Source organism: Xenopus laevis, chromosome 3L, assembly GCF_017654675.1.
Source record: "Xenopus laevis strain J_2021 chromosome 3L, Xenopus_laevis_v10.1, whole genome shotgun sequence".
Lineage (NCBI taxonomy): Eukaryota > Metazoa > Chordata > Amphibia > Anura > Pipidae > Xenopus > Xenopus laevis.
The window spans coordinates 121,881,837-121,909,274 of NC_054375.1; the positions used below are offsets into that span (position 1 = coordinate 121,881,837).

Consider the following 27,438-nt stretch of genomic DNA (forward strand, 5'->3'; position numbering starts at 1 on the left):
CCCAGTTACACGAGTTGCCTCTGGGTGTATCGCAGAACCTGGCACTTAAAGCTACAGATCTGTAATGCTATGAGCAAGAAGGCTTTAGAAGGGTTAATTTTAATCACGCTATCTGACCATATTTTCTCCTGTTGTGGGCAATCTGAATTGTCTTCAATGCAGAGGTTCCTGTCATCGCATGTGGATTTTGCCTGAGGCAGAAGACCCGATGTGCCACACAAGCTCGTGTTGATCTATGGGAGGCTTGAACAGCCACACCTGTGTGTATGGGCAGATCAAAGCTTATATGTAAAGAAACAGTTTAGACCATGTCAAGCTCTATTACCTTTGTAGGTGGAAGTAACATCCCTTTTTTTTAAATATAGACTCAGAAGGCAGTAATTGGATCAGCTTGGACTCTATGTATATAATATAACAATCAAATAGCTCAGAATTTTCCTGTATAGCACTGGTAATATGGATTAGAGAGTAGACTATGGGTTTCACTGCAGATTGATAACAAACATAAAATAAAATACTTTAATATGACTAGCAGCACTTTAAATGTCCTCCTATTTGTGCCTGTGATTCACCCACCCATTAAGCTCTACAGGCAGGGACATCCTTCCCCCGTTTTAGTCATCTGAACTTCCAGATATAGATATAATTCTAAATCATTTTACACAGACATATCTTATTTTACTGAAAGGAAACCACGCTACTCTAACAAACCATTTTCTAAAATCCCTTAGGGCAGGGGTCTCCAACCTTTTTTTTTTTTTCTACCAGTGAGCCACATTCAGATGTAAAAGAGTCGGGGAGCAACACCAGCATAAAAAATTTTCCAGGCTAGTTAAAGGGGAACTATCGCGAAAATGAAAATTTTATATAGCTATAGCATACTGAAATAAGAAAACATTGTAAATACAATATATTAAATATTCTGCATTGTTTTTGAAATAATCAAGTTTATGTTCACTATTTCTCTCTCAGCATCTGTTTCTCTTCATGCAGCAGTTGGATGTCATTGACAGCTAGATCCAATATATCTTATAGGGGCGGCTTCCTTTCCTAGCAGATGAATTAGAGCTCACTCAAATAAGTGGTTCCAGTACAAACAAAATAACTGCCTTTTGCATAAATCCTGCATGTAGAGAGACAGGATTTCTGGGGATCTTAATAGAGTGAGCTCTAATACACCTTCTAGGCAAAAGGAGCCCCCCTATAAGATATATTGGATCTAACTGTCAATAAATATCTGACTCCGAACTCCTGCATGAAGACAGAATGAAGAGAAACAGATGCCAAGAGAGGAATAGTGAAGATAAACTTTCTTATTTCAGAAATTGTACAGAATGTTTAATTGATTGTATTTAGAAAGTGTCTTACTTCAGTATGCTGAAGCTTATATTACATTTTCCTTTTAAAATAAGTGCTGTGATTGTTCATTTGGTAGCCCCAATGTGGTCTGGCAGCCTACACGAGGCTGTGTTTGGCAGTACCCCTGGTTTTTATGCAACCAGCAGATATGGTAGCTCAAACTTTGGAAACATTTCTGGTATCCTATTTACTGTTGGCAGTGCCCATGGATAGAAATAAATGTATATACTGTACTTATGAAAGTACATCAAATATATATTTAATTTAAAGAATAGACAAAAGTCCTATTTATTGTGCTGATGTTTAGCCAAGGTGTATTTTTAACTTAATGCAGTGCATTTGCATATATTTGTATTTTTGTTTGCCTTTCTGTTCTGCATCATCCCAATGTAACATCTCAAATGCCAAATGGGAAGTAGACTGGCAGGAACCTAGATTTTAGTGGTTATTACTTTGGAATATTCTAGTTAGGTAAACTGAATAACACACACTTACTTAAAGGGGTGGTTCACCTTCAAGTTAACTTTTTCTCTGATATAGAATAGCTAATTCTAAGCAACTTTTCAATTGACTTCTTTTTTTTTTTTTTTACAAAATGCTCTATAAGTCTACACTTTTGTTATTATTATTATTATTACTCATCTTTCTATTTAGGCCCTCTCCATTTCATATTCCAGTTTCTTATTCAAGCATGGTTGCTGGGGGAATTTGGACCCTAGCAACCATTGCTGAAATTGCAAACTGGAGAGCTGCTTAATTAAAAAGCCAAATAACTCAAACCATAAATAATAATTAAATGAAAACCAATTTAATATTATCTTCAAATATCACTCTCTACATCATACTAAAAGTGAATTTAAAGGTAAACAAACCCATTTAAATGACTGGAAAAAATTATTAAAGGCAAAATAACCAATATATACAAATATTTAAAAAAAAAAATGGAAACTCGCTATGTACCACCGACATAACTAAAGGGGATTCACGGGATGCGACTGCATCAGGGCCCATGTGGTTACCATGGGCAAAAAGAATGTATTCTTCCTTATTAGATGTTTAAGAACAGTGCAATATTAACAATCCAAGTCATGAATTTATACGCACGGGTTGAGGGATTATGATTTTATAGAGGTCCTGGTGTTACTTGGTGTGGGGTCTAGGGATATCCAGTGCTATAAATATCTGGCACCAGGGTTGCCGCAGCACTGGGCCCAGTTCCAGAACCTGCACCTGGACCCATGGGTCTCTATTTATGCCACTCCTAGAGGTATTTTCATAGTAATGACAAATCCCTTAGCCTACACATGGTGTATCCTGCTCTTTTCTGCAGTTTGTTATTAGGTGGAGAAAAGATGATCCAATCTAATCTACGTCTCCATGTTGCAGCTACATGGAGAGGAGATTAGCCCAATAAATGCGAAAACAGGCATTTTCGGGCTGATCTCTGTTTGTGTTGCTGCGCTGAGGCCAAAGCCATGCTCAGTGCAGCTACAGGGATCTGCTGACTAGATCAGATCCAGGTATCTCTGTCTGATTACTACCTGCAGGCAGAGAGCAGTACAAGATACACCACGTGTGACTGTGGCTTTAGGGCCTGTGACACTGCGTTTTTCCCTCTGTGAATACAACGAGATTTGTAGGTGTTTTGCCCATGGTACTAAGAATCACATTTAATTCCCCCTCGCTATTATTTTTTGGTATTTTGAGGCTCTGTATGGGTAGGGTCTGCGATGGGCCTATAATGAATCAATGCTAAAAAGACACATGTTATAGATGCAAAAGCAGTTATAACGCCATTAAATTAGCCAAATAAATTTTGGTTCCTAAATCCATAGCTCTCATTGGCAAACTTCCACAGCTAATGTCCCAATTACTCTGCCAGTCACTGCTAGCTGTCCCTAAGAACTCTGAGCAAAATAAGGCTGGTTAATTCCTGCACATCTGTGTTTTGTCTTTTTCTGCTTTTATCTGATTCTAAAAGAGAATGGACATTGACTGTAACTTGGTTATGATGGAACTGCAATTTTCGTGCAACAAAACTAAATTTAATATTTTTTTTTAAAGGATACAACACCATTCTAGAATCTTTCCAATTTTCTGTTCATTTAGATTCTCTATTCGTTTAAGTTGATTTTCTTCCGATCCACTGAATCCAGGATTTGGTTCGGAATTCGGCCAAGATTCAGCAAGATTTGGATTCGGCCAAATCCAAGTGCCTGGCCGAACCGAATCCAGGCCAAAAAAAAATGTGACTTTTTTTGTCACACAAACAAGTTAGTCAATTTTTTTTAACCATGCACTACACGGAGAGTTCTCTTTCCCCTAATCTCTCTAATTTACATATGCAAATGAGGGCTCTGATTTGGTTTGGTATTCGGCCGAATCTTTTGCAAAGTATTCTGGATTCAGCTGAATCCTAAAATAGGGGATTCGGTGCCATCCCTAATTCAAATTCAACTCCATCTCCAAGAGAGAAAGTGAATGTGATTCAGGATCTTGCCAGTTGGATCAGGGCAAAATGCTGCATATCTGCAAGTCTGAGTTGGAGTTCATGGACATCATAAATTTCTTCCTTACTAATATTACTACTAAGTATGCCTCTACTCTACATACCATATTACATATGAGGGTACATAACATTAATAAATTAATGAATGGGGTCAGTACCGAGTTTTCATTTTATATTGCAGGTTGAGGTTTTCTAAGCCCTGCATAAATGAATGGTATTTTTTTCTGGCTTTCCAATGTGTCTGTTTTGTATTATTGAAGCAATATCTGCATTTTATTAGGTAAGAGCTGAACAGGCCAAAAATTAATTTCGAACTACCATGCTACCCTAAAACTGGATAATATTTCCATTTGATAAATATCTTAAAGTACAGGAACAAATAACCACTCATTATATTCTTTTGTGCAGGAAGAAATTTATGGCTTGGCTAAGAAAAGCAACCGTACATCTATACAAGTAGAGCGCTGGTTCAGAAGGAGGCGTAACCAGGACCGTCCTGCTGTTCTAAAGAAATTCCAGGAATCTTGGTGAGGAAGTTCTCTCTGGTATTCTTCACAGCCATGTGGGTGAATGAGTAATGCATGGTGTGATATACACCAGCCAACCAACCATGTTTCAGATGTTGCGGAATTAGAACACCTAGCTGAAGCCTTGTAGTAGTACAATAGGTATAGAAGAATAATATAGTGAACATCTGTTCTGTGCAAACAAAGTTTATTGGCAGATACAGCAGGGGATTTCTTTTATTATTCAGGAAATGAAAAAGAAAAACACAAATTTCTTTTTATTGCTGTCCAACTCTTTTCATGTCATTTGATTATTACTCATTATACCCATTGTTTGCAGGTTAGATTATATGAGCACATTGAGGTTGTTAAATATACATCAGTAGACCTTATGTACTGGGTGGGGTCATAAAAGTAAAATTAATTCACCCATCAGGCCTCCAGTTGGACAGAGCTGTTGCATTTTGCTGATTCAAGGACTGCTCCAATTGCCATATTGGAGTTTGTATTCTCTGGGAGTTTGCCAGGTAGTAGCAGTACCAAATGCAGTACTTGGCCCAGTGCGCCCCCATGCCTCCTGGTGCAGGCCCGGACTGGAAATCTGTGGGTTCTGGCAAATGCCAGAGGGGCTGCTATAAGGTCACATAGAAAGTCAGTATTTAGTGGGCTGGTGGGGGCTGTTTGGGCCTCTATGTGGGCTGATTGGGCCTATGTGTACCTAAAATGCCAGGGCCTATTTTAATTCTCAGTCCGGACCTGCCTGGTGGTCTCTCTGCTGATCAGAACTATGCCCCCCCCCCCACTGCATTGTGCCCTAAGCATGTGCCTGCCCATAGTTACATAGTAAATTAGGTTAAAAAAAATAGACACTCGTCCATTGAATTCATCCAAGATTGCAATTGATCCAGTCACTGGATCTTGTGTTAAGAGCTGTGGAATACAGGATTTCCAGCAGTTTTATGCATTTTTAACAAACTGACAAATCAAATTTGATACCTGTATTCATTTTTCAGAATGTGTTTGACTGCTTTGCGTGAACGCCATTCAGCCCTAGGGAGCGGTAGTGCCTGGCAGCAGAGCTGAGCACTATCCTTTGTCTGAATCCTTGCTCCCCAATTCAAATAGCATTCATGTTATATCCTAAAAGATGAGTACTAATTTATGGAGTGGTACCAATCATGATTGGTTAAATTGACTGGCATACAGCTGCACAGCTTAGACCATGGTGCTGTTCTGTTACAGCCTATGGAAAACATATGCTGCCAAATGAAACTGGTAGGAAGTGGTAGTGCAAGTGTCATGGCTAATATAGTATTTTCCAACTGTAATTTTGAATAATTAATTTCTGATTAATAATGAACCCACTTCTTGAAATCATCTGAAAGCAATGCAGCATTTCTGTTCTGTACAGAATCACATCTGTAGGCAGTTATTTAATTTTAGTAGGAAAATTATTTTGGAAGCATGTATTTTGTCTGTGCAGAGTATCTAATGATAGCATCTCTTCTGCACAGAAAAGGCCAATCCTGGCACTGACTGCACAGAGGCTGCCAGACTACAACATGCAGTGACGGTGAATTTACTCAGTTTTCTGAATCAGCCCAGCCACCCCCAGCAACTGAAAATAGCTTTGGCCCTGGATAGGAAAACAGCATGTCACCATCATCCCTATGGCCTCATTCACTGAGATTCAGTGGGAGGGCCCCTTCACTCTGAAGCATGTAGATTAAAGGGGCATTACATTAAGCAATAGTGCATTTTATAAACTGTAAGCACTGTATTAGGCTTTACTAGCTGAATCCATGATTTGATAATGCAGAATTACTGTGGTCTCTTCATGAAGTACAAAAAGAGGAGTATTGGGCACCAAAAATAAAAATGTGATATTTATTGTACATTATTTAAAAAAAGGAACAGTATCTCCCTTTGCCCTATGTGTTTGCTGCCCCCTGAGTACTTAGTCAGTTACTAAGTTAACTTTTAGTATGTTCTAGAATGGCCAGTTCAAGCAACTTTTCATTTAGTTGTCATTTTTTAAAACATTTTTTTTAATTATTTACCTTCTTCTGACTCATTCAAGCTTTCAAATAGGAGTCACTGACCCCATCTAAAACAAGTGCTCTGTAAGGCTACACAGTTATTGTTATTGCTACTGTTTATTACAGTTTACAGTATTACAGTTTGTTATTGCGTCAGTCAATGGGCCACGTTTACCAATATCCTAGTTAAAATTGGCTCATTTATAGATATACTGTGTGCTGATTTCTTAATGTCTGGAATGACCTTGCCCTTATTTCTTCCCTGCCATAATAAAACCTTTGCTCTCCCTCCATCAAAACTCATGGTGGACTACTGCCGTTAGACCCATTAGGGGGTATATCATAGAAACAGAAATCCATTTTCTTATTAGGGAGGCTAAAACCCCAGCAGTGGTAGGTTATCTAGCATAATGGGTTCCTTGGCAGCTTATGTAATTTTCTATGCACTACCCTTGCAAATGGGACCACAGGGCACAAAGGGAGTCTACACAAAGACATTCAATGCTAATAATAATCTTTTTTTAGACCTGTTTATTAAAGGAGAAGGAAAGTCATTTCACACTTGGTGGTGCCAAATGTTAGGCACCCCCAAGTGAATGTTTTTACTTACCTTAAACTTCGGGCCAGTGCTCCTATCAGCAGAAAACTGCAACGGCGCGGGCTTATTCCATTGAGCACCACGGGGTGATTGATCCTCTTCTAGCTTCTTCTCACGGCTGTGCATGCAGGTTAGAGTGAAAAGCCAAACTTTAACTTAAAAGACGGCTATTTCATTCTACTGCGCATGCGTCTGCCCCAGGAAATTTGAAGAAAGAAGAAGCCGGAAGAGGATCACTCTGGTGCTCGCTGGAATAACCCCGGGCTGGTGCCGTTTTCTGCTGATAGTAGCACCGGCCTGGGGTTTCAGGTAAGTAAATACATTCACTTGGGGGTGCCTTACATTTGGCGCCCCCAAGTGTGAAACGACTTTCCTTCTCCTTTAAACATATATTGAATGGGGACAGTACCCCAGCAGCTGCTATTCTGCCTCTTTATTATCATGTCCCTGCTCTGTTCCCTGCATTCTTCTGGCTATGGCAAACTTACTGAACATGGCTGTGGTGAGGACCCAAGTTTGATAGTATAATGGTATAGGTGCAATAAGTCAGATTGTAGAGCTAACACCAGAAAGGAATAAAGGGTTTGCTGTATAATTAGAGCCAGTCTGAGCTCTCTAGTGACTGTAATTACTAGCACCAGGGGGAAAACGGCACTTGTTTTAGAAGCAGATTCCCAGGAACTGATCTTAATCCTATGTGGGGATGTGGTAAAGCTAGACATGATTAATGTTAGTAGATCCCTATAAGCAGTGTGCTATGTGTACTCCCTTGCAGATCCTTTTAAGAGTATGGAGGTTTTTTTTTCCAGGGTTATGATTGGCGGTTACTCAATCTTGCCACACAAAAGAGGGAAATTCCCACTAGTGGTATACAGAATTGTGCTAGTGAGAGAATAGAGAGGTGTAGTGAAATGTTTTTCATGCTTGTGCTGCTCCCAAACTCTCTTTATATCTGAATGTTGCTCACGGGTAAAAACGGTTGGTGACCCCTGGTCTAAGGGCAGTTATGATGGACACATATATCATGTACTTGCTCTGCACTGGTATAACTGGCCTGTTTGTTACAGAAAAACTACTATAGTTCATATAAATAAACTGCTGTATAGCAATGACGGAAAAAAGGCTATATGGCACAGGAACAGATATTATGTTCTACAGAGCTCATCTGTTATCTGCTGTGTAACCTGAGCCTTTTCTCCTTTGAATGGCTGCCCCCATTGCTACACAGCAGCTTATTTATATAAACTATAGTAGTGTTTCATATCAAACACAGTAGTTTTACCAGTGCAGGACAACACTGCATTATATTTTTTTATTTTCATAATATATTTTTTTGCCTCTAGTGTTATCAAGATAGCCAATCTTGTATAACTCTTCTGTAATTGATTTACCCCAAAAGATGCTCTCATTGCCGCACTGTTACGGGTTTGATGCAGAAGTGTCAGTTCTCCAGATGGGTGTGTGGCTGGGAGGAGTGTGTGAGTTTGTTCACATGTTGTCACGGGATTCGATTAGAGGCCACATGTAAAGACTGTGGTGTTGTCACTGGGTGCAGCGGCTTCACACACACCAGAACTTTTGTTTGCCTGTGTAAATGGTAAAGTACAGTGTGTACCAATCATTGCCATGTAAACTATGTAACTATGTGTTATTAAACTTAACCCGCATAATGCCCCTAGACAAAGGAATTTGGTGGTGGGCGTTAAAGGGTTTTTTTCACCTTTGAATTAACTTTTTGTATCATGTAGAAACTGACATTCTGAGACAATTTGCAAATGGTTTTTATTATTGTTTTTGAGTTATTTAGCTTTTTTTTCAGCAGCTCTCTCCAGTTTTCAAGTTCAACAATCTGGTTGCTAGGATCCAAATTACCCTAGCAACAATGCATTGATTTGAATGAGAGACTGGAATATGTATAGGAGAGGCCTGAATAGAAAGAAAAGTAACAAAAAGCATCAATAACAATAGATTTTACAATAGATTTGTTTTTTAGATGGGATCAGTGACCCCCATTTGAAAGCTGGAAAGAGTCATAAGAAGAAGGCAAATCATTCAAAAAAATAAAATAAAGGTCAATTGTAAAGTTGCTTAGAACTGACCATTGTATAACGTACTAAAAGTTAACTTAAAGGGGAACCACCCCTTTAATGATGACTTGTACAAGGTGCCTATTTATAATGATATATATTTATAATATATATACTTATATTGTAGATTTTTATTTTGGATGGTATTATGCCTTAGGGTTGCCTGCATTGCGTCAGCTTTCTGTTAAAACTACAGTTCCCAGCATCCCCTTGGTAGTAAATGAGTTCAACGTGCTGTTGAAAACATTCTATCCATTAACTAACGCTAATCTTTTGCTTTGCAGTTGGCGATTCATCTTTTACCTGTGCGCCCTGGTTGGAGGAGTGGCAGTGCTCTATGATGTGAGTTCATATTTCTGGAAAAAATATTTTCTCATTACTTACCGATCAGAAAACAGTAATATCATTTGGGATCTTGATGTGGAATACCAGAAGGAAATCAGGCTCATGTTGCTTTTTTACCTCCTTAAAGGGGAACTCCACCCCCCAATTTTTTTTTTCTGTTGCCTAAAGCATGTGATTCTAAGAAACATTACAAGTAACCTTGTAGTAATAGACAACAAAATTCCTTCAGTGTAAAGTGTAACGTGGTACTCAATCTGGAAGCTCTGCAGCTCAAAAGTTTTGTAAGTCATCATGTATTGGGAAAACTCAGATGGCACTCACAATACCAATTGCGCTAAATACTTTTCATGCTTTATGGAGATCTCCACTCAACTGTTTCGGGGGTTCAAAGCAATAAAGAAAGGGGAGGAACCGTAGAAACGTTGTTTGGTGATAAAGCATTCAAATTATTTAGCATAATTGCTGTATTGAGTGCCATCTGAGTTTTCCTGATATAAACTGAGAAACTTTACAATTTATTCTATTTATTAAACATTTTTGATTATTTTAAAGTTATGTGTAAATACAATTAAAATCTGTATGTTATCCACAAATGTTATCTATTTGCCTTAAGCCTTAAATAATGCTCACATTTTGCTCTATACAGCCTCAGCCAAATGCTTGCTGGCCACATTGTAAGATCGGGAGAGTGTTTGCTCATTTGTTTTTTAGGCAGCCAATCAAAGTTTTGTGACTCAGCTCTGTCTATGCGAGTTCTACCACCAAAATGTACATATAGTATTTATTTTGTTTTTTTAATCCCATGGTCTCCCGGTATCCATAAAATGACAGAGTGCATTATGTATGTATCATCACTCACTGTGTGACCTTGTTATTCCTTTCTGGCAAAGCAAATAGTTGTGATATGTCTTTCATCACTCTACTTGGTCACAGCCCACAATCACAGCAAGATTATGTTATGTTTAACTTTTAACTCTTACAGCAGGAGATTTGTTTGACCTTAGCATTTGTGTTTGTCCTTCTTGAACTGAACAGGGGACAAAATGCACTTACATGAGTCCATAGGGTATTATGAATATCTTCTAGGCAGCAAATTAGAACTTACGTGTCCTGTTCTTAGGCCTCACGTACAGTACAGACAGTTCTGTGGTTGTGATCTAATTTAGTTGTGCCGAGTCAATAGGGCGCACCTGGCACCTATAAAATCGTTAAGAGTCTCTTTGCACTATACAATTATTTTCACTAAAACTGAAAGGTTGGAAGAAGTTGCAGAATAATGCATTTTAGGCTAATCAAATAAGTCAGATACGCAACTGGGTGTGCTTTATATTGGGAACATTACATAGGATCCTGTTTTCATGATGAGTTGGATCCCAGAATGCAGTGGGAGCGATGCATTGGGGCTACTGCAGTGACATAAATAAGGGGCCTGCATCTTTATATGGACTGGATTTGTGCCCTGGCAGCCCAGACCCCCTCATGGGCCCCTCAGCAACTACTGGGTCTGCTGTGTCATAACCTGTGCTGGTTTAAGTCCAGTACATTTAATACATATTGGGGTTGCTCTCCTTTAAATTGCCATTTAGTATGATGTAGAGAATGATATTCTAAGGCCATTTGCATTTGGTTTTTATTTTTTGTGGTTGGTTTTTGAGTTATTTCGATTTTTATTCGACAGCTCTGAAGTTTGCAGTTTCAGCAATCTGGTTGCTAGGCTCCAAATTACCCTGGCAGCCATGCATTGATTTGAATAAGAGACTCGAAATTGAATTGGCGAGGGCTTGAATAGAAAGATAAGTAATCAAAAGTAGCAATAACGATAGATTTTATAGATGCATTATGCAGCATTTGCTGTTAGTTGGGGTCAGTGACCCCCATTTGAAACAATAAAGGCCAATTGAAAAGTTGCTTAGAATTATCCATACTTTAACATACTAAAAATTGAACGACCTATTTATGCTTGAAATCATACTGTTTGACAAATAGCACTAATTTTCTAGCTACATGTGATAAGAGCTATTACTAATGCTAATAATATTGCACGTGTCCTGCAGAACAAAAGTGTGTTCTCTACTTATATCTTGTGATTCTTTTGTTTCTACCGGTACACAAGTACAAATAAAATTACTAGAAGATTTTCTGATTATAGAGCCCCTCTGACACAGTTGTCACCTCAAATGACCTGGGCCTATTCCCATTATTTACTTGCAGATCTGACTCAAGCATAGCGCGGTTATCAGACCTTTTAAAGACACGTGGTGTAGTAGTGAACGCAATGTCCTGGAAGCCCTAAAGCAACACCAGTGCCTCTTATTAAGTTATGTTCACTCCATTAGGACTGAATGGACAGGGGAAAAAAAGAGCAAGATCCGCTTATTTGTCAGAAAATGTAATTGATGATGTACAAATGACATCTTGTTGGATTGTGCAATCGTTGTTAAATATTCTTAACAATTAAATATGTCTTCCCCTCAGTACCACTGATCCTTTCCATCCAGCATCCTACTGACCGCTACGTCAGTGGTGAAAATGTTAGGCTGGGGCAGAACACTGGCTACACTTTTTTAATTCTCCTTTATTTATGTATACCCCTTGTGGGTCACCTGGCACTTTTTATCTTTTTGGATTGGTTCAACAGACACCTCGGTCACATGCACTGGACTAGGGGGGAAGATGTTTTCCCCTTAAAATCCAGCCCAATTGTGGGCACACAAGACATTGGGTCCTCTTTGTAGGGCCATTGGTGTCCCTGATCCCTCATATGCATTATGGCTTGGGGTGGAAGAAGGAAGGGACCCCCTAGCGTTGCGACGAAGGGGTTCTGAAGACCCTTGCTTCCTGCAGGCCTTTCAGCTGGGGAACTCGGAGACAAAGTGACCTGCCTTAGTCATTGGACAAAGGCAGATCTGAAGACTTTGGTTTTACTTTGCACCTATTGGCCGGTAACACCGGAGTTTATATGGACGTAGCCTTTTTTAATGCAAAGTCCTTGTACCCTTTTTTGCTATTTTGCACTTGGGTGAGAAGCACACATCGTGTTTCAGTTAAAAAAAGTGAAAATGTTTTATGCAGGCATTAACAATCTCCTAAAACTATTCAAAGGAAAACTATACCCCCAAACAATGTAGGTCTTTATAAAAAGATATTGTATAAAACAGGTCGTATGTAAACCCCTGCTTCATATAAATAAACCATTTTCATAATAATATACTTTTTTAGTAGTATGTGCCATTGGGTAATCACAAATAGAAAATTGCCATTTTAAAAAATAAGGGCCATCCCCTTGGGATTGTACGCTTCACTTTGCACACAAACATACCAACAAACCGTACTTGTTAGGTCACATGAGCCAATTATTGCAGTAAGAGCTGTAGTATTTCTGGTCAGGTGATCTCTGAGGCAGCACACAGACCATCACAAAATGGTGGCTCAAGGCAAGAGATGTAAAAGGGCAAGATTTACTTATATATATTTATAGACCAGTTTGGTAAGATTCTTTAATATGCCACTTAATATGATATAAACTATCTGTTGCTTAAGTGTTCATTTTGGTGGTATAGTTTTCCTTTAAAACATGTATATGGTCAGCTCATGTGAATAGCAAGGGGTTACTGACAATATTTAAATGAAAAAGTATGAAGTCACTGTTATCTTCTCAGGTAAAATCTACTCCCCTTTTGAGCATGAGCACATTTAGTTGGGCTTATTCAGGTGCATAAACACTATCTAACCTTTCAGAAATTAATGTATTTTTGTTTTACACAGACATACCTGTTTCTACAGGCTGAATGGAATGCATTGATAGTCTGTCAGTCCCCCCCTTAGATTCCTAGTCATGCAACCCAAACCGCAGCCCCTTATTCCACTGATCATTCACCTGCACATAACATCGGAGTAATTGTTCAAACAATCTAATTAGGATCTGCTAATCATAGATGTCCCCCACCCAAACACACCTAATTTTCTTAAGGGCAGAGACATATGCTACTATTTCGAAAAAATTCGTCGCCCATCGATAAATCGCTTTTTTTTCGGGTGACTAATCTCCCTGAACTGCCTTCCTGCCGGCTAGAATGTAAATGCTGGTGGGATGGCACTGGGATCGATTTGGCTTAAGAAGTCACCCGAAGTTTCCACTTGAGACAACTTAGGAAAACGAAGCGTCATCCCGAAATAGCAGTGTGTCTCTGCCCTTAATGATATCTGTTTTCCCAAGGTGTGCACCTTTTATATTTGCTTTTGTACAAGTTGCATCCCGGTCTCTCAGAGCTGAATTGCTGCTAAGATGTGCCATTCAAAATATTACAACCACATTATGTGCCTAAATAAATGAGAACATAAAAATAGTCCGTAGTCCACTGATTACCACGTTGGAAATTGGTGAGAAACTGAAACGTCATTCTTTTGCCAACCTGAGTCACCCACTTAATTGAACAATGGACATTTATCTCTCCTAAGATATGGCATGTATTTCTCAGGCTTGTGCCACACGGGGGGGGGGGGTGTTGGAGCTGATACTTATAGCTGGTTACATATATATTGGTGCGCAACTAGTAATTTTTTTTATTGCAAAAATGTAAAAGTAGGTTCACGCCTTACAACACTCTTAGGAAGCAAAATGTGATGTAAAAAGAAAATAAGTTATAAGGTTGTAAAAAGAAAGGTGCTGCTATTGGTGTTCCAGTCAAGAGACATGACCCCTAATCAATGTGCCTTGTGTCTTTTGCAGAAACCCTGGTTCCATGATGTGTGGGAGGTATGGGTTGGATACCCAAAGCAGGTGAGAACAAAGTTTGCATTGTTTATAAAATAGTTTGTAAAAAATTAAACAAATCTCGTAGCAACATTTCTCCCATTTTGTAAGCTTACTTCTCCAGACTCCCTGGTTGTACTGCAAGATCTAGTTCTGTAGAGAGTCACTGTGCCACACTTTGGGTGTTATTTATCAAAATCTGAAAATATCTCATTATTTTCTGAAAGCTACTAAATCCGCACAGGTTTTTTCCCCTTATTTATCAATACATTTACCTGAAAATTTCTTGTTCAGAAAAAAACCCTATAAAATCCAAATAACGTGACGGATTTGTTGCCGAAAACTGCAACTTTTTCCATATTCAACGCCTGAAAAACACAAAATCTTTGGATTATTGCACGAAAACCAGAGCAGATCAGGACTTTTCCGATTGACTTCTACATGAACTCGGCAGGTCTGAGTTGGAGTACTTTTTTGTTTCGATTTTTTACACCCGAAAAAAATCGAATGGTGTTTTACCCCTTTAAAAGGTCAATGAGATAAATTCTGACATTGATAAATAACCCCCTTTGTGTGTGGTATTGCACCACATTCTTCCAAGAAGGTTTGGATCAGGGTGGCAGTATGTTCACTTGGTCTGCAGAGATTGACTGGCCATAAATTCCCAGATTTCATCCAATTTGGTCAATTTAGACCTGGCAATTTGTAGGATCTGGCTAATGCTAGAGGGGCTACTGTAAGATGCCATAGACAATCACTATTTGGGGGCTGTTAGGGCCTTTATGTACTTGAAATGCCAGGACCTGTTTAGAATTTCAGTCCAGATCCGATTTAGGCCTTTCTGCCCTACATCTGGGCATGTATGGCAAATTGGGTGTCTGTTTTTGCAGATAATCCTGCAATCCTGATGAATTAAAGATGATCTTTTTTAAAAGAAATTTCTGTTGTTCGGTCTAAGGAAGTGAAAAGAACTGAATAAATGTAACAATATAAAAGTGACTATACACATGCACAGCCACTTCCTTGTGTCTGGCCTGTGGGCAGATTGGTCTGATACCGTACGGGAGAATGTCACATCATACATAGAGCATGATGCTGGCACACAACATGGCTCAGCTGTAGATGGCTATTACACCTCACTATATAACACATTACCCAGGTCAATAACTGATGTTAAAAGGGATGAAAATGAGGCTTTTAACCAGGTATGCTGGAGTAAGACACAATGGCATATTAAAATCTATGGCATATTAAATAATATGGCATATTAATTAATGTGACATATTAATTAATATGGCATATTAATTAATATATTAAATAATATGGCATATTAAATAATATATGGCATATTAAAATCTAGAAAATTAGGCTTGATTTGAGGAACTAAATGCATATTTTTATTTCTCAAAGTTTAATTTTTAACAGCAAATTCTATGTAAATAATGTTCATGTCCCAGCTTACTGTCTGTTTCAGCCAGACACATTAAGGGTCAGGCCACACAAGCAGATTCGGGGAGATTAGTCGCCCATCGACAAATCTCCTCTTCTTCGGGGTGACAATCTCCCCGAACTTCGGGCGACTTCGGAAAACAAAGTGCCGCGTGTGCTTCCCCCAGGCACTTTTCATTTTAGCTGTTGGAGGGCAGGGGGAAGGCAGTTGGGGGAGATTGCTGCCCCGAAGAAGAGGAGATTTGTCGCTGGGGCGACTAATCTCCCCGAATCTGCTCATGTGGCCTGACCCTTAAGCACAACATGTCTGTTGCATTTCTCTTCAGCGGTGACTACAAACATTTGTCTTGATGTCAGTATTTGTATCCTTGGATCAGTCTCTCATCTCTGAGCATTCAATAGGATCATATGCCGGTCTCATGTAAACCCTTTTCATAAATATCCCGGCACCAAAAAGATTATCATGACATTGCTGTGACGTTTCCGAGAATCTGGTCTGCTTTACCTGTAATGTCACTCTGAAAGCCAGTATACGCTTAGAGCGCTGTGGATTCCTTTCATGTGGTTTTGCCACAACCATAGTCACCGTCACATCAAGTAGTTGACACATTACATACCCTTATGCGTCCAAATATCTGAAGGATATATATGGTTGTCTGTTTGTCCAGGGTCATCATAGATCATAACAGATAAACACGTTATTGTCACACACACTCCACAAAACCTCACTGTTTATTCACTGGCTGGTGTTTCCACCCACTGCTTTAGTCTCGCATTAATCCTGTTTTAAAGTATAACAAATGGGACACGTTTATTAAGAAACAAGAGGTTGTTAATAATTGTGCCTTGTTTTAAACTGGTAAAATTCATCGTTGCTTTATGCTGTTCCTGCTGTGCTGAGCTCAAGAATATCCAGTGAATGAGAATTATGATGTGTTTTATATTCCCTCAGGAAGTGCTGACATCCCAGTACTGGTATTATGTGATCGAGCTGAGTTTCTATTGGGCACTCCTGTTCAGTGTGGCCTCTGATGTAAGAAGAAAAGTAAGTACATAGCATATACATAGCATAGTGTGCCCAGGGCTCCAGTATAGACCCACCATACAAACTAAGAATATAAATATATATATATATATATATATATATAAGTGTTTTGAATGTTTCCAACAGCGGTTCTAAATTCCTATATAGAAATATATAAAGGGTCATGCCACTCAATGTGTTTGACTTCTGAATTCAAAGAAAATGGTTTTTGCTTTTCATTTATTTATTCTTATTTATAAGAGATAATATATCTGTCTGGCTTTTGTTTTCTAGCATGCCGGCGGAATTCTTTTTTATTTTGTGGATCATACAAACCACATCTCTTAAAGGAATGTTCAATGTTAAAATAAAAGCTCTCGCAGAACAGAACCCAACTTCCTGCTTTGCAGCTCTCTAGTCAATGTAAGGGGGGCCACATGGGACATAACATTTCAGTGAGTTTGCAATTGATCCTTAGCATACAGCTCAGATTCAAAAGGAACAGTTATGACCCATACAGCCCCCCATCAAGTCATTGATTGGTAACTGCCTGGATATCAAGAGAGCTGCAAAGGAAGTAGTGTTCTGTTCTGTTAGACATCCAGTCACTCCAGCCTTTATAAATTTTTGGCTAAATAACTATATTAGAAACATATGCTGAACAATTCATTTAAAGGATTGTGCACCAGTTAACACAATATACCATGTACATCCTTTATAATTACACAGTGCAACGTATATCATAATTTATATGCAAACAAACGTCTTATATCAATACATTACTACATTAGCCATGACAATTTGTATATCAAAAAAAAACAAAACCGCTGTGTTGAAAATAAATTTCAATTGGGGGGAAAATCCTTTTTTTTTTGCTTCCCAATACATGTGTGACAGAAATAGATTGTAAACATAATAAATAGCTGAAATGCCCTGGATGAATTGGCTAGACGCTGTTCAGTCTTAACTGAAATTATATGTCATTATTTATACATGAGTTACGGATCTACAGGGAATTTTCCAGGAACTAGTACTACATATTCTGCAAATGTGGGGCCGTATATTTCTTCAGTGCAACTTAAAGTTATGTGGATTTTGTTTGCACATCTCAAAACTTCCCAGTCTTTTTGTACGAAAAAGCCAATAAATATTGAGCTTTTGTGCCAATTTCCAGTGTGCAGCAATTTTGCCTTCAGATGATTATATTTGGCCCACTTACAGTTGGGGGTCCTCACTGTATCACCTGGTACAAAAAACATTGTTAGTTTCCCTGTTAAGCACGCCATTGTATTGTTAAAGGCAAATTCAACCCTCCATATAATAAAACCCACTACTCCAACCCTACATAGTCCCCCCTCCCTGCTCTTGCCCGCACATGGGATAACTCCAGAATAGCCCCTAATCCTGTTATTACCCCTCATTGCAGAGAAAGCGCAGTGGAGCTCAGGGGCACCATTTTCTTTTCTTAGGTAATCTTCAGAAAGTAATTGGCGCATGCACAGTTGTAGCAATCTTCTAGTTCCGGACAACTGTGCCAAAATTGATGGTAATAGCTAAAGGGTAGGACGAAGACACAAAGATTACCGAAGAGGATAGCGCTCGTTTCTTCCGCTGCACTTACTCTGCAACGAGGGCTAATTACAGGAGTAAGGGCAATTACTGGAGTTATTGCCCTTACTCCCTACGGGAGTAGGGAGGGGGACTGTGTAGGTTAGGGGGGTAGTGGGTTTTATTATATGGAGGTTGAATTCTAAAGTGGCTAAAGTGTGAAGCCACCAGGGCAAGTCAGGAAGTGCTCTCAGTATGTTTTCTGATGAACTCTGCCCTATGCCAGAACTAAGACCAGAGCAAAAAGTGCATCAGTGAGTGAAATTGTTTAATGTGTGATGACGTGAGCAAATGGAGTAGATAAAAATCTCCATTATTATTGTCACAACAGACACGTATGTCTTATTTATACTTCTTTATAAAGGATTTCAAGGTTCAAGTTGTCCATCACCTGGCTACCATCTTTCTGCTGAACTTCTCCTGGAGTGTCAAGTATATCCGTGTGGGGACTCTCACTTTGCTGGTGCATGACGTCTCTGATATTCTGCTTGAGGTACAGTGTGTGTCTGTTATTCAGGGTAACAGGGCTGTGACAAAAGCCAATAGCATTCTGAAGAAATGCCGCAAACTCTGACTTTATTGGTCTCCAGTTGCCATTCTCAACAGACCACAAACAACTGTGCTCATATAATGTCTCTGTGGTTTTCTCCACATGAATCGCTTCATGACATCTCCTTTTTTTGTCTTTAGGCAGCCAAAATGTGCAGTTACGCTGAGTGGAAGAAGTCGTGTAATGCCCTGTTTATTATATTTGCTGTGGTGTTTATCATCAGTAGGCTGATCATTTTCCCTTTTTGGTAAGTCGTTTTGTAAGACTCTCAGACTTTAATAGGGGGGGATGTAGAATAATACCAGATTTGACCCTTTCTGCACCCTGTGGCACTGTCTCTCAGCATGCTTGCAGTGTTACCAGTACACTGAGACCTCCGTGCAGAAGAGTGAAATGCTGGAAATCTGCTGAGCGATCTGTGCTGATGCTGAAGTGGCAGAGGTTCCGGTGGCAGCCGCAGCTGTAGTTTACATTTTGGTTGAATGGGTATAGTAGTGACAGAGGTGCAAAGCCATAAATGTTTGTAATGCTGAACAGTCACCAATAAACCTCTAACTCAAGCTTATCAGAGATTCCCTTTAGTTTTACACACACATCCCTCTAATATAATCTTCCATGATGCTGAAGCTGGTTGCTCAAGGTCTAGACAACCATATCATGCTCAGTACATACTAATGTATACAGAGGGTCGCAGATTGAGCATTTATTTTCTAAAGCAGGAACAGCATGTTTTATGTGGAAATAAGGGAGCTGTAAAGACTCATTGTCATTTTATAGTATTTTGAAAGAACCCAAAATCAAGGCCACCCCCAAGTGCAGGCGACTGACTGACTGAAGTGTCAGGGCTGGTTTTACTGCAGGACAAGAGGGTATTGACCACCCCTATGAGCAGTACAGTCAAATGGACTGTTCTATTGGCTGTTTTCACCTAATATATTAGGAAATGGGGAGCTTGAAAGTGCTACCGTATACCATGTGCCCTTATATATTCAATTATGAACTCTGGTGAGCAGGGCTCTCTCATGTCTTCATTTGTTTTGGTCTGATGTTTTGTTTTGTACAGCATAGTGGAAAATGTTGTCTCTTTATAAATAAACTGTGACAGTGATGGAAAAAGGCTCCCATAGGAGCTAACACCATAGTAATAAAACTAAAGTCTGCGGCTCATGTCGCACTAGGAAGCCATGGCCACCTGATGTGCCTTTTGCTTTGTGCTGGAGCAGGAGATGCACATTGTAACTGGCTGAAAGATTACGCCACCAGGGAAACCACCCCAGACTGCTACATCGCCTACAGCTTTATCACTACTGACCCAGTTCTTTTGGGGCAGTCTGTCACAGTTCCCAGTCTCCATGTGGCGCTAACTTCAGTCTGGCACCATTTGCACATTCTCTCAAAAAGCTGCCTTGAATCTGATAAGTTAAGGTAAACAGGTAAAATCAACATAAAAATATGAGTTCTTGGCCAGTAACACTTGAGCAGAAATGTGACACTTAAAGGAACAGTTCAGTGTACAAATAAAAACTGGGTAAACAAATAGGCTGTGCAAAATAAAAAATGTATCTAATATAGTTAGTTAGCCAACAATGTATAAAGGCTGGAGTGACTGGATGTCTAACAGAACAGAACACTACTTCCTGCTTTTCAGCTCTCTAACTCTTGAGTTAAGATGGCCATAGATGTTGAGAATTTTAAAAGATCCGATCCTCATCGTGAAACCACGATTTTCTCAGAACGATCGTACGAATTGATCATCTACTAAAAAGACCAATTTGCCAGGAAAACAAAGGGGAGCTGCCTGCTTGGCCCTGCAAACATAGAGAGATTGTATTGGGGCCGACAAAGATTTTTTGACCTGGCTGATCAATTTCCTGACAGATGTTGGCCGAAAAATTGTTAGATGTACGATCGTTCGAATCCCACTAACCGCATGATAATTTCGAAGAATTGGTCGGACTTCCCTAAAATCGGTCGTTCGGCAAGAAGAATCGTCGCGTCTCTGGGGAGCTTAAGTCAGTGACTTGAAGGGGGGCCACATGGGACATAACTGTTCAGTGAGTTTGGAATTGATCCTCAACAGTTATGACCCATGTGCCCTCCCTCAAGTCTCTGGTTACTGCCTGGTAACCAATCAGTGGAAACCAAGAGAGCTGCAAAGCAGGAAGTAGTGTTCTGGCTAATTTGTTAGACATCCAGTCACTCCAGCCTTTATACGTTACATTTTGTCTAATTAACTATATCAGAATTTTTTTTTATTTTGCACAGCCTATCTATTACCCAATTTTTATTTTTTACCCAGAAATGTAAAGAGAACATATACCCTATTTTTATGTAGAGTTCAGTCTTTGCTTTTCTTAATTATGTGACATAGAAAAAGGTTATTCTGCACCATTTCTGCAACTTCTTGTGTACCCATATGAGCATGGTCTGCCATATTATTTGCTAAACTGTCGCCCATAGGATTTCGGAGTCCTGTGGCCAAAGGCTCATGGGAAAATGGTGAAATGTTTTCTTGCACAAATGCTCATCTGATATTTTGTCGGCTCATATCCTGCAGGGCCGGTGTCAGAATGCAGGGAATTTCCACCCTAATAGATTCATCAGCTGACAACACCGGGGAAGATACTTGTTATAACTGGGATGGTCTGCAGCTTCTGTACTACTGTACAGAACAATTTAGGCAGCTCCTGTATGTCTAGGGCAATTGCTCTTTTTAGCATTTGCAGATTTGTAAAACTTATTTAACATATATTGATAATAAAAATATATGTAAAATAATGCGTATTATCCTCACGTGTAATGACAATCGCTGAATAGTCACAAAGGAAATAGCCAAGGAATAACAGATATAGACATGGAATACTAAGTTTCCTATGTGGAGATACTACTTGCAATCACTACATGCTGCACAATGTTCCAAGATGACGTAGGGGAGCACGTTTTCATTCCATATCTCACCCCATAAAACCCTTTTGGCTTAGCCCACATCCCACTGTTTTATACTGCCTGATGGCAAAGTCTCCTATTTTAATTACTATTACATTTTGTTGCAGGATCATCTATGCGACTACAGTTTACCCTCTGTACTACTGTCCAAGATTCTTCCTCTACTACTTCTTCAATATGCTCATGTTTGTGCTCCAGTTCCTCCACATATACTGGACCTACCTTATATTCCGGATGGTGAAAAAGGTGATTTTGGGAAATGTAAGTACTTATACACACGCAATGCACATGAGCTCTTACAGCAGATGGATCCCTGCGTAATCTGTTTTTTTGGGTGGTAATAGAATGTAAAACATGCCCTTGTATAACCATGCCAGTCACTTGATGGAATAACTGCTTTCACCCATGCAAGCTACAGAGAAAGGGCTGTGTGTATGCAGGAATCCAAATGCTTATTCCTTTGCTTTGAGTCTGTGCCAATTCAGGATTTGTGAGCTGGAATAAGTTGGGAGCAGTGCTCCCTAGGGTTAATTGGTGGCAGAATTTTCAAGTAGTTTCGTTTTTAGAGTTTGCGGGGAGGCAAGGAGTACTGTAGTTCATCCAGCAAACCGAGATACCTATTATCCTTTTGCTTCTGGATTTCATGGTGTTCAGTGAGGCTTTAACTGACCATTCTGCTTGTGCAAAGGGTGTAAACCTCCAATTGTACTGGTTCTCAAAAGCCTGTAGTTTGTTTCTCAGCGCTTCCCAACATAGGTAGATGAGTAAGTGCCGGAGCAATTTGTGCTGATGTGATGGAGACATGGAAGTAATGGGCAGGTTTGGGCTTCACACTATTAGTTGCTGTTTTAGAGCTGGGCAGTCTATACAGGGTTAAACTTGCCTGCCAGGGTATCAGGGAATCTCATGGTGGGCCCCCATCCATCTACAGTCACATCCCATGTCACACTGATACTATTTAGTATATTTTATTATTAATGTCTCTCTGCATGGGCCCTGGATTTTAGGTTCTCTGCTGGAGTCTGTCATCAAACTTGTGCAAAACTGTGTGTAACTCACAAGTGGGACTGGTTGCATATTATACGGTTTCTCGTCCAATGAAGAAATCCAAAATCCTGTTATTTGTGCAGTGCTGGGACTGGGTTATGGCAGGAGACTGCAGTCACATTCTCCTTCAGAGCCACTCGTCTTATATAAGGGGTGCCTTCAGTTATGTGGCATCTACAGTGTTCTCTGCCTTATATTCACACACTCTCCTTTTAATAGGATAGTTGTTTGATATCTGGTGTACTAACCATTCTTTTGCCCATGCAGATGTCAGGGGATGATCGCAGTGACAAAGAGGAAGAAGACAGCGATGAAAACGCGGACCAACCACTGACCAATGGGGATGGCAAAAGGCCCATTGTCAACGGCCAAGGTGACCGCTAGCCCACAAAACTTTTCTTACAAAGAACCACTCAGTCCCCAGAATTATGGAAGAGCTCAGTTACGTGCACTTGGCTTCTGGGCAGACATCAGTTTGGGGAGGGAGAGGATGAACTCTTATTGGAGAAGCTCTAAGGTCCTAAAGGTGTGCGGCCCTTTATTTAGGGGCTGAATGTGGATCATAACCACCTTTTGTCCATTTTTAACATTAACTACAAAACCAGGGTTGATCTGTAACTGAGACGAGACAGAGCAAGACTAAACTCTCATCACAGTAACCATTAGGATCCAACAACCGCAGGCTCATCTGCAATTTATCTGTTTCTTTTTGAACTGGCTGCTTCTGCTTCAGGAACTGGGTTAAAGAACAAGATACAAGAAGACTGAAGTTCACTTCTTGGATGGAGACCAGTGCTGGGAAGGACAGTTATTCATTGCACTAAAACCCGCTGGAGAACATGGCAAGATATCAGATTTGCTCTGCTAGCCTCTTATAGCCAATGAATAGTCTGCGTACACAGGGCCCAAATAAAAAAAAAGATGCACACGTCCCCTGGCTAAATGTATAATACGTATGGGAACACGTACACTGTGCAGAATCCACACAAAGTATCTCCTTTGCACCCAAAGAGCTCACACCTAGTCAACTGGATTCTGGAGACCATGACTCCCAAGTAGTTCAGGCATCGGACAGCTTATGTCACAGCATTTCCATTAACTCTGCTCTTCCCCAGCTCGCTAAATAACAAGGGCAATTGCTGGACCAGTGTTAATGCAAAATAAATGCAATCTTTGGGACAGAGCCTGAACTAACGCACTTTCTTTAGTAGGTTTGTTATGGGGATGAAAAGCTGACTTCAGTATAGCTCCTCCAAGTATCATGCAGTAACTATATATAATACTGTACCTGCCACTTTCAAAGTGCATTGTCCACATCCATCCGTGGTACTTAGTGGCCTGTCCTGGGCCCAAGGCTACCATCAGAAATACAGGACTGCTTTCTCCAGTGTCTGGCCTTGCTGCCATGTTGTTTACTATGTAAAAAACATTCTCACACCAGGACCATTAATTGAAGAGTGGAGCTTTTTATTTCTTCGTTTCCTCAAGCTATGACCTTTTGAAGGATACATTTCCATATATCTCAGTTTATTAACCCTTTAGCTACCACAGGTATATGCACTGAGCTAGCTACGGGCTAGGTAACCTTAACTGTTACAGCCGCTGGGGAACAGCAACTCCCAGCATCCCTCTGGAAGAAGGGTTACGTATCCCTTACTACAAGCTCAGCTGAGATTTTTTTCTTTCCCGTTCTCTTTTACCAGACTTTATTTTATTTGCCCCTGAAAACAGATTGCGTGTAGGCTACATGTTACACAGAGAGTGCTACCTGTTCAGTAATGGGCAGGAATCACACACATTACTTTGTTTTCATTGAATAAACGTCTTGTCTGACTTTACTCAGTTCCAAGTGTATTTTATATTTATGGTGTCCATATGTTATTAGATCTGGCTTACGCCCTACCATTGCACTCGCTTCTCTGGCAAAACCTTTTAACACATATTAGTATGTTACAGACTGGCTAATTCTAAGCAATTTTTCATTTGGGCTTTATTTCTTTTTAGAGTTTATGAACTATTTGCCTTCTTCTTCTGACACTTTCCAGCTGTCAAATGGGGGGTCACTGACCCCATCTAAAAACAAATGCTCTGTAAGGCTACAAATGTATTGTTATTGCTATTTTTGTATTGCTCCTCTTTCTATTCAGGCCTCTCCTATTCGTATTACAGTCTCTTCTTCAAATTAATGCATGGTTGCTAGGGTAATTTAGACCCTAGCAACTAGATTGCTGAAATTGCAAATTGGAGAGCTGCTGAATAAAATACTAAATAACAAAAAAAAAACATAACAAAAAATGAAAATCAATTGCAAATTGTCTCAGAATATCATTCCATACATCATACTAAAAGTTAATTTAAAGATGAACAACCCTATAATAGGCACAATGTTTTAGTTTTTTAGATTCTATGTTTGAATTAAAGTAGCCAACTTGGTTTCCACAGGTGATGTACAGCTCTCATACCTAGCATCCCCCCTTCTGCTCACTTACCAAGTTAATGGTGGAGTGTGTCTACTAAGGGCCTTACCCACTAGTAATGTGCATCCCAGCCCGAGGGTCGGACAGGTTCGGGTTGACAACTGTAGCAATGTGCGGGTCGGGTAAAACCTGCACCCAACCCTAACCCACACGCCCGACTTCTGGCTTCCATTTATAGACCCGTGCCATCCCACCGATGATGTCACAAAAGGGGCGTGGCAATCAAGTGCACGTCTATAAAAAAGGAAGTCGGAAGCCGGCAGTGTAAGGTGACGGGCGGGGAGAGCAGGAAGAAGAGCTCAACCCGCAAAAGGGGGTGCGAAGTCGGCCGAACCCACCCAACCTGTATCGGGCCGACCCGCACATCATATCACAAAGTTTGCGGGCTCCAGGCCTTCTGGTGCCCCACTTTTGCTGGACGCACTCCATTTTTTATACTCGCGCTCCGGCGTGCTCTGCCCCTTCGTGACGTCAGAGCTCTTGGTGGGTAAGGGTCAGATGCAGATTCTCGGGGTCGGGTGTGGGTCAAGGTTTTCTCGAGCACACAGAGTCCTGCAGCAGGTACTCGCGGGTTGCAAAAAAAAATGGGCACCCTGCAGAATGAGGGGAGGATTTTCAGTTGCGGGTATACCCGCGGGTCTCATCTAAATTTCTTATCTTATGTAATAGTCTATATTTTGCTCCTTTTAAGGTTTTACAAAACTTGTTTCTGTCCCCACCCACTTTTGATGACATCACTTCCGGTTTGCAGCTCCATCACCCCTATTTGATGGTGGTCAAAGAGGGTAAATATGCGGGTTGCAGTTCGGGTCGCTGGTTCAGGTCTTTGAAATTGGTTCCACGCAGGACTCTAGCACACATCACTACTACCCACCTACAGACATTATGCTTTGATAGAGTGAGGCAATAGTGTCCAGTGCAGATTTGGTCACGTAACGTGGAATTATCAATGGTTTGCTTCATGATATATTTCTTTCATTCTGGAGGATTCTGCTCAATTTGCATCCATCAGTGCACTACTGTCAATAAACAAGGCAATGGCTGATGAAAATGATTGTCTTTTCAACATCAGATCATGTCAATTCTGAGGTTAAACCATAATGTTGAAGACTCAAGGAATGGACAGGTGGCAACTTACATGATCTGATTGGCTAAACCTATCCAACACAAAACTGCTGTTAAAAAGAGACTGACGCACCTAAAAACTTCTCAGAACATATTGAGTGCTATACAGCTTGCACGTTCATCATGAGTAGTGTATACACCAAGTAATATGTTCAGCATCAGTAACGCTCCAAATATCAGGGTTGTTTTATGGTGATACTCGCTGTGCTCCAGAAGCCTGAAATATATCCAGTCCATATTGGAACTCTTGGGGTGCCACTGTCTCTATGCAGCAGCCTGAGATCCCTGTGTTTACTAAAAGGGCAATTAATTCAGTCTGTGAGATGATCCTGTCCTGGAATTTTATTGACCATATTATACTATGCCCCAAATGTTAACATGGAATATGGTCTATAGAAAGTTCAGACTCAAACATGTCTATTAGGTGCTGTGTTTTCGGAATTCTGGGGACCTGAGAATTTACAGATACGGGATTCATCCTCAATTGGGAGCACCATGCCTTAAAGTTACTAAGAAAAAAAAATTCTGGTAGCCTAGTTAGGGAGGTGGCAGCGACAAATATTCTCTACTGCAGGCGTCTTATCTCCCCAAATGTTTTCCCATCTGCAAGAATACAAATTGCCAGCGGGATGGCATACGAATTTCTTCAGATTTTGCCTTACAACTCACATTTTAGGGTGACTTCAGAAATCCAAAGCAATTCGTATGCCATCCTGCCAGCGATTTGTATTTTTGCCGACGGGAAGGCATTTCGGGGGGATTGGTCGCCTGCAGTAAAGAAGATTTGTCGCTGGGCCACTAATCCAGTATAAGATGCCATGTTATTGTTGTAGAACAAATAAAACAATTCTGCATCATTTGGTTAAACAGATGGCAATGCTTTATTTCTGAGCTTTCTGTATAACAGGTTCCATCAAACAGACCCAATAACTGTAGTATTCTATATGACAATCTCACGACTACTTCTTGGAGCCTGGCACTGCAATGCAGGATATTGATTCTGAGCCATTGAGACA

The 27,438-nt window shown here is 40.2% G+C and overlaps 1 protein-coding gene across 5 annotated transcripts in view; it reads left to right on the top strand.

Moving 5' to 3' along the window:
* cers3.L (ceramide synthase 3 L homeolog) overlaps positions 1-24,658 on the top strand; it is a 72,240-nt gene extending 47,582 nt beyond the window's left edge. For all 5 annotated transcript variants that reach the window (XM_018250622.2, XM_041584864.1, XM_041584865.1 and 2 more), the window contains 8 exon segments: positions 4,277-4,395; positions 9,383-9,440; positions 14,173-14,223; positions 16,598-16,690; positions 18,642-18,770; positions 18,968-19,074; positions 21,881-22,034; positions 23,088-24,658. In XM_018250622.2, the coding sequence (XP_018106111.1) occupies positions 4,277-4,395; positions 9,383-9,440; positions 14,173-14,223; positions 16,598-16,690; positions 18,642-18,770; positions 18,968-19,074; positions 21,881-22,034; positions 23,088-23,204 (828 nt within the window). In that variant the 3' untranslated portion in view covers positions 23,205-24,658.
* The last annotated feature ends 2,780 nt before the right edge of the window (positions 24,659-27,438 follow it).